The sequence below is a fragment of the Ostrea edulis genome, chromosome 2, assembly GCF_947568905.1.
Source record: "Ostrea edulis chromosome 2, xbOstEdul1.1, whole genome shotgun sequence".
Lineage (NCBI taxonomy): Eukaryota > Metazoa > Mollusca > Bivalvia > Ostreida > Ostreidae > Ostrea > Ostrea edulis.
In genome coordinates this window covers 80,465,206-80,472,991 of record NC_079165.1, presented here as the reverse complement: position 1 = coordinate 80,472,991, position 7,786 = coordinate 80,465,206, and the positions used below count along the sequence as shown (strand labels likewise).

The 7,786-nt window shown below is 38.1% G+C and overlaps 1 protein-coding gene across 2 annotated transcripts in view; it reads right to left on the bottom strand.

Annotated features, from left to right (window-relative positions):
- Nucleotides 1-2,952: 2,952 nt before the first annotated feature.
- LOC125682211 (DNA (cytosine-5)-methyltransferase 1-like) overlaps nucleotides 2,953-7,786 on the bottom strand; it is a 59,985-nt gene continuing 55,151 nt past the window's right edge. For both annotated transcript variants that reach the window (XM_056155059.1, XM_056155060.1), the window contains exons 37-38: nucleotides 5,126-5,242; nucleotides 2,953-3,638 (exon numbers count right to left, since the gene is read on the bottom strand). In XM_056155059.1, the coding sequence (XP_056011034.1) occupies nucleotides 3,456-3,638; nucleotides 5,126-5,242 (300 nt within the window). In that variant the 3' untranslated portion in view covers nucleotides 2,953-3,455. The remainder of the gene's footprint in view (nucleotides 3,639-5,125; nucleotides 5,243-7,786) is intronic.

The window sequence follows — 7,786 nt, the reverse complement described above, 5'->3', positions numbered from 1 at the left end:
CTTGTCAAGTGTGACAGAGGTAGCAACTTGTCCTGGTTGATGTTGTCTTTGCCAGTCAGGATCTTATACACTTGGATCATATCTTCATGCTGTCTCCGATAGTGCAATGACGGCAATTTTATACTCTCAAGTATCTTGTTCATAGGGTAGATGCATAGTTTGGTGGCCCTTCTCTGTACTCTCTCAAGCTTGTCTATGTTGCCTGCAAACTGGTGTACTAATCGAGGAGCATTCCCATACTCGTGTATTGGTCGAACCAAGGTAATGTGCGTTTGCTGATGTTCCTGTCCCTGCTGGCAGAAGTTGGCTTGATGGGGCCTAGGGTTCCGATACTCACATGTTGATGGAATAGTAATTTGTTATCGAGATCTTTCTCGTTTGTTTCTTTGAGCACTCTGTTCTCTTCATTGTTGTCCCTCATATGATATGTATGACAGGGGTGTTCTATCCGAGATGCATGACGCTGGACTTGCTCGTATTGAACTTGAGCAGTCACTCGTCAGACCAGCCCGACAATCTGTTGGTGTCTGTCTGCAGCTTTATCTGGTCTTCCTCAGTAGATGCACGTCCGTAGACCTTGGTATCGTCAGCGAAGATGAAACGTGACACTGCTTACAACGTCTGGTAAATCGTTGATGAAGATCACGAAGAGGACAGGACTTAACACACTACCCTGGGGAATGCCGCTCGTGACGCTGGACCAGTTTGATGTATACCCATTTAGCGAGATCCTTTGTGATCTGTTCATTAAAAAGCTCCTGATCCAATTTCCTTCGTTGCCTTAGATACCATGTCTCTCATCGCAGAACAAGTTGTTATCTATCATGTGCCCCATCACTGCCTTCCTGATGGACTCCCAAGAATTTTACAGAGCACTGCTGTTAGACTGACTGGTCGATAGTTACCCGATGTGCATCTATCTCCCTTCTTGAAGATAGGGGTGACTTGCCCTTGTTTCCATTGTGCAGGGAGCTCACCGCATTCAACTGACTTGGTATAGATTATCCTCAGTGGTTTTGTAATAGAATGTGCGACCTCTTTATGGATGGAGGCCATCAGGCCCAGACGACTTACTGATCGTCAAGCTCTGGAGCTGCTGAAGGATGACTTCTATTATGCATGTCATCGACTATATTCCCATCCGACTTATCCTTCATTGTTGGCACAGCTGAAGTGACCTGAATACACTACGAAATAATTTAGATTGATTGATTAAATATTGTTTAACCTCCCTCTCGAGAATATTTCACTCATATGCCGGTGAAGGGCTGCAGAATTTAGGCCTATGCTCGGCGCTTATGACCATTGAGCAGGGAGGGATCTTTATCGTGCCACACCTGCTGTGACACGGGACCTCGGATTTTGCGGTCTCATCCGAAGGACCTGGAGTCCTGCCTTGTCACCATCATCACTGTGTCATACCCTCACAATGCCGCTACATTACATAAACAGACCAAAAAGTATTATGCAAGAAACAAATATGGCGATTATGGACATGCATCCTTCTAACTTTGTCTGCAAGGGTTATAACTGTGTAGCTGGTTTCCGTGATGCTTCGGGGTAAAAAAAGAATATACAGTTGTATTCTTTTTAAGATTTAAATTTTAATGCACGATTCAGTCACACACTCGGACCCTAAATGCCCAACCCAGGGGACATTTGGTAGAGACCCCCAATATTCCTACTCGAGCATGTTGGAGGTTCACGGCGAGATACTTTTTGACTTGGTATATAAGGGAAGTTAACCGAGGCTCTAACATTCCTAACTCACCACCCTATTAATGTGCTAGATATTCAGGAAATCAAGAATTATAAAGACTATCCACTTTATATATTTACATGTACAAGTATGGGTCACAGAAAACCGTCCCAATACCAGTCTCTTTATTTTGCAGGTTTGGTTCTACTCCTTGGCATCAAAGAATGTTTGTTGCCATTTCTCCCACAAGATCTCAAGTGATCACCCGATTGATTGATTTGTGTAACGTACAGATCCATCAGTAACCAACAATCATTTCTGATCGGAACTTGACTTGACCATGACATACAGATACGTAAATCAAAGACCTTGACCCCAAAATCATATCCATAGTCCTGTCACTAGGAGGAGCACCTGTCCTACATCCTCCTTCACTTGATCCTGTCATCACACAGTCTGATTAAAATCGGACCCCATACTCATTATCACAACGATATCAAAATGAGTATGGGGTCTGATTTTAATCAGACTGGTTATCACAGTGCTTCCATATCTCTTGACACTCTAGGTGAACTGCTAAAACACATATATTGCTCAGCCCTGGTTTTTATGTCACTCTGATGAACTACTCAGTCTAACTCTGGGACATGGTTCATTTGGCCCTGGGTTTTAGACATCACTCTGATGAACTACTCAGTCTAACTCTGGGACAGGGCTCAATCAGCCGGTTTTATTTTATGTCACTCTGATGAACTACTCGAGACCGTAAAAACAGAGGCCCTGTGCCACAGCAGGTATGGCACGATAAAGATCCCTCCCTGCTCAAAGGCCGTAAGCGTAGAGCATAGGCCCAAATTTTGCAGCCCTTCACATGCAATGGTGACGTCACGTCTCCATATGAGTGAAAGATTCTTGAGAGGGACATTAAACAGTATACAATCAATCTTTTTATTTCCAAAGTTGCTGTCCTCTTTGGAAGTCCATTTTCACTGTAAATTTGTTTTGGCACTCCAAACTTCACTTTCAGGCACTCAAAAACAACACACCACAACTCCCCTTTAGGTAATCAACAATTCACATTTAGGTACCAAATAACTCACTTTTATGCACTTGACAACACACCATCCCTGTGATCCTTGACCTTTAAATTATCAAACCCTATGTATCACAGTTCAACTTTACTGTAAGTATCAAACCTAATTCTTCCACTCTTCATGTAGAAGCTTTACTGATCATAAAGCATCACTCAGTTACACATTGTAATGTACAAATTTAATTTCACAGATAGCAATGTCAACACAATGCAAAGGTAACATATAGAGTAATTATAACAAAATGTAACCTTAATACATGCATTAATACAATGCAGTGAGAACGCATTGTAGTGAAATATTAAAACATTGTAGCCAACTGTCAAAGCAGATGGGTATTTCATAATGGATAAAAATATATACTTTTAGAACTTATTCTAAACAAGAATGCAATTCTGTTATCACAGTTCTTTACTATTTACATACAAATCAACTTTGTTTCTATATAGTGACCAAAGATGTTTTACATGATTGTGGTCCCACTGACCTTGAAAATGAATATGAATTATATCATATTTCAAACCATTGGAGTCATCAATTACACATTTTATTCTTTTATTAAATTATCACTGTGTCTTCTTACTTAGTACAATTTTATTACTTTCCGATTTAAATCAACACATTCTTGTTTTCTAAATTTTACAAATTTCCCCTCTTTAATGACCTCAATCTGCTGAGGAACTTGGTTTGCAAGGTGACTCCTCTGTGACCTTGACTTCAGCCTTTTTGTCACCTTTAACCTCCTCAGCAGTGTCCATGTCAACATTCTGTGCTGTCTTCCATTCTAAACATTTCTTGACCTCCAAACCGATGTACCGGGCCATGGGTGGTGGAACTGCATTACCCACCTGCAAGGCGCAATTATTATTATCTAAACTGCCAATAAATCACTATGTTTAAAATCACAAAAAGAATCTGAAATTTGATCTGTCACTCATAATTATCTAACAGACTACAATTTATCTCAATTTTTACAGACATGTCCAAAATGTGGAGAAAAATAACCTTATACCTAGTCTGAAATATTCGATGTTTTCCTGGCTTTTTTATGATTTTGATATTTACTGTGCCAGGAAAATGTCAGAACCGGCGCCGTTACGTAAACTGGATAATTTCGCTGCCTCCAGTTGGAGGTGGCATTCTCAGGTCGATTTTAAATACTGTACTTGCAAGCCGAATTCAATGTTAAACTCATAACTAATCAATAAAACGATGCTTCTTCTACTTACTAATATCGATTTAAGGGGTTCTTTTATCACATAAACGGTCTCTTGAAAACATTTTAACAAACTGTCAATCTTCGTTCGCTCAAATGACAGCGAAAATTCGGTTGACTACAATTGTGTGCTTCTGTTATCAAATTTTGGAGTGATATTTTCTTTTAATCGATATTACAAAGTACAAGAAGCATAGATTTATTGATTAGTTATGAGTTTAACATTGAATTCGGCTCGAAAGTATTTAAAATCGACCCGAGAATGCCGTCAAAATTTCCAGTTTATGTAAAGGTGTTGGTTCTGACATTTTCCTGGCACAGTAAATATCAAAATCATAAAAAAGCCAGGAAAACGTCAGATATTTCGGACTACATTGTACCATGAAATTCTCAGACTTCAAGGGCTGAAACTGTTGAAATAAACTGAATTTATTTTTTCTGAAAGTCCTAGGATTTTACCTTTGCTGAAACTTGAATTTGATTCATAACCCATTAATACCCAAAACTCAGCTAAAACATTTAGGCACAGTGTAGATATGGACAATAATGTCAGACTGATAGAAGGATGGATACAATCCTCAAAATGCCCGTCATTTTCTGCAGAAAACAGGTAGTTATGACCCAAACATTTTGAGATCCAACACAGTATGATGGATACTGACTCACTTCAATGTGCAGTGGAATAAAATTCCAAACAAGTCTTTTTGACCTTCATGAAACTCATGAACATTTTTGCTGCAGTACTGATACTGTTTAATACAAACGTGTGAACACTGCAGTGTTGAGACTGTTTATTAGGAACATGTGATTCAATGATTGATTCTACTTTTAGGCTTCATACACTTTTCTAAGGTTAGATTTGGATCATGAAATCCATTTCAATATTTCATTCCTAAAGATTACAAGCACTCAGACATATAGCCACCCGAGAGAGAAAAGGGGTGTATCATTCCAGTTATCGATTCTATGCGAGAATGCAGATGACATTCCCTTCCTGCGTCATTACTAAACATGTACAATCCCTGTGAAATTAAATCTTAATTTGTTTACATGTCTGTGTGTGGGAGATACCTGCCCTAATTATGTTCAGGTGTTCAGGAGAGTCACCTTATGACTTACCTGTCTATGTTTGTCAAGTATAGTGCCAAAGAACCTGTAGGTGTCAGGGAATCCCTGTGATCGAGCACATTCTCGCACGCTTACCACTCGGTGTTGTTCTGGGTGTAATACCCTTCCCTGTAAATGGTCACAGAAAGAGATAACTAATACAGTGGAGTCTCGTTAATCCGAACACTTTGGTTCCCAGCAAAATCGTCCGGATAAATGAAGCGTCCGGATAATTGAATCGCATATTTTCTATCTTTACATAAGTAACCAATATATGCCTACTTTATTGATGCATAGTGAATTAAACACATTCTATCATTGGATTTGACCATTTGCATTAGTAAATAAATTATGATGATGTTAACTTTTACATGTATTTCAAAGCACTAAAATTTAATACGTGTTCAGTGTATTTGCCTGTGCTTACATTGTACATATATATGAGCCCTACAAATAAATATACAAAACTATGTACTGTATGCACTAAAACAAATAATGAAGCACTTTATGTAACTATAAGTAAATAAATCATTAGTAACTAACATAATCATTTACACTTCAAACATTTCATCACACTTTTACTTCTTAAAGAGGCTGGTAATTTCCATATGTCACGATTCACGGGTTCAGCGGTGTGTTAAAACAATCTTCATCGTCCAAAGTTGATATAAGAATTTCGTGATTATCATGTCAGTTGACAGCATTCTTTAACCAAAATTCCATCTGCCAGAGTTTATATTTCTTATTCTATAATTATCCAAGACAATATCGGGAGAACAAAAATCATTTAAGCTCGTAATATCAAGACCTACTACTGCTTTGATCTAGCCACGCGCACCTATTATTTTCATGATGCGATAATAACGGAATAAAACTCGGGTGAAACTTAACATTACGGGTACATTCAAAATTTAATTGTCATTTTCCTTAAAATGGTAATTTTCTCACTTCTACCCAGAGTTTAAAAATTCGAAAGCAATAAAGCTCTACAACATCGTAACAAGAATCAATCGTACACAGGTACATTCTACATGTGTGACATTATAAACGTTAAAAATTTACTACATATACATGTGCATGAACATACATGTATATTTCAAGCCAATCAACAGTATAAAATCCAGAATCTAGAAGTATAATCTACACTCTTTAGATTTGCATAAGCTGATAATCAATTTACGAATCAGTACAATTGATGTGTGTAGCACATGTAGCAGTTAACAAAATTATCATTACGGCATGATGTTTAATTTATTAATACTATTAGGCTATTGATCAAGACTATAAAATAATATGCTACAGATTTATATACAAAATCCAACACTACACGCAATAAAGATCTTATGTGCGAAAATTGGAAATACAATGTCTCGATCGGCACGTGCTACATGTATCTAACTGACATATCATTACACACCACCTAATCATAGGGAGGTGTTGACAGGGTACAGGTAATCGCTTCAATTAGACACTTTGGCTTGTTTTCTTTATAATTTACGCCTTGCTAAAATTGTCCGACAAAGACCTTCCCTAAACAAAATTACCGTCCGGATTAACGGTACAATTTTCAATGCATTATAACGTTTTGTAATAAAAAGTGACCGTCCGGATCCGGAACGCGAATTTCCGGATTAGTGATGCAAAATAACGTATAAAAATTCCGTTCCCTAGAAAAATCGTCCGGAAGGTGAAGCGTCCGGATTAACGAGGCTCCACTGTATTCCTCAATATAAAATAGAAATAAGCAATTATTTGTAGGGAAGAGTTAAGTAAGTTGTAAAATGCTTAGAATGTTACATCTCACTTCTTTAGATAGTGAATTAGCAGTGTCTTTAGATAGTGAATTAGCAGTGAGTTCTTATATGTATAATTAACTGTTCACTGGTTAACCAGTTACTCCATCATATGGTAATCAGTTGTAAAATCAGCTATTGGTTAGTTGAAATTTCCTTTTAGAAAAATGTGTTTATTTGAACACAATTTGAGATTGGTTGGGGGGAGAGTCTGTGAAGCAAGGTGATGGGGGGGGGGGGGGGGGATTTCTTTTCAAACACCATGCCACTGCCCGGATTTAATTATGCACAAAAGATGATAAAACTATTGTTGAGTACTGTTAAATAAGTAACTGCTTTCAATACATTAATTCAGGATGTGACCTCAAGACAAACTCATCGTAAATGTTTTGAGTGACCCAAGCCGATGAGCAAATGTTAAAAGATTATTTATATATTGTATCTAAGGTCCTTAAACTCTCACTTACATGTGTGTGGGAAAACGTGTATTTATCTCCATATCTCCCTACTGTTTTTCATCTCCTTCAATACCACACATGACTAAACCCTACCCAAAACTCTGGTGTGAAAACAATTAAAAGACATGATGTGCTAATAGCTTGTCTAACGTTAAAATAAATAGATGTTTATTCCATATATTCATGCATACAAACATACATGTATAGATAACAAGGATAACCCATGAAAGAACGAAAGCTTATTTCCAATGCCCCAGGGGTCCTTTGATGCATGGATGTTTGCGCTAGGGGGTCATTTTATGTGGGAGGAAACCGGAGTACCTGGAGGAAACCCATGTGTTCGAGTGAGCGACCACCATACCCTCTCACATACAACCACTGCCGATCACAGGGATCGAACTCGGGTCGTAGCAGTGAGAAAC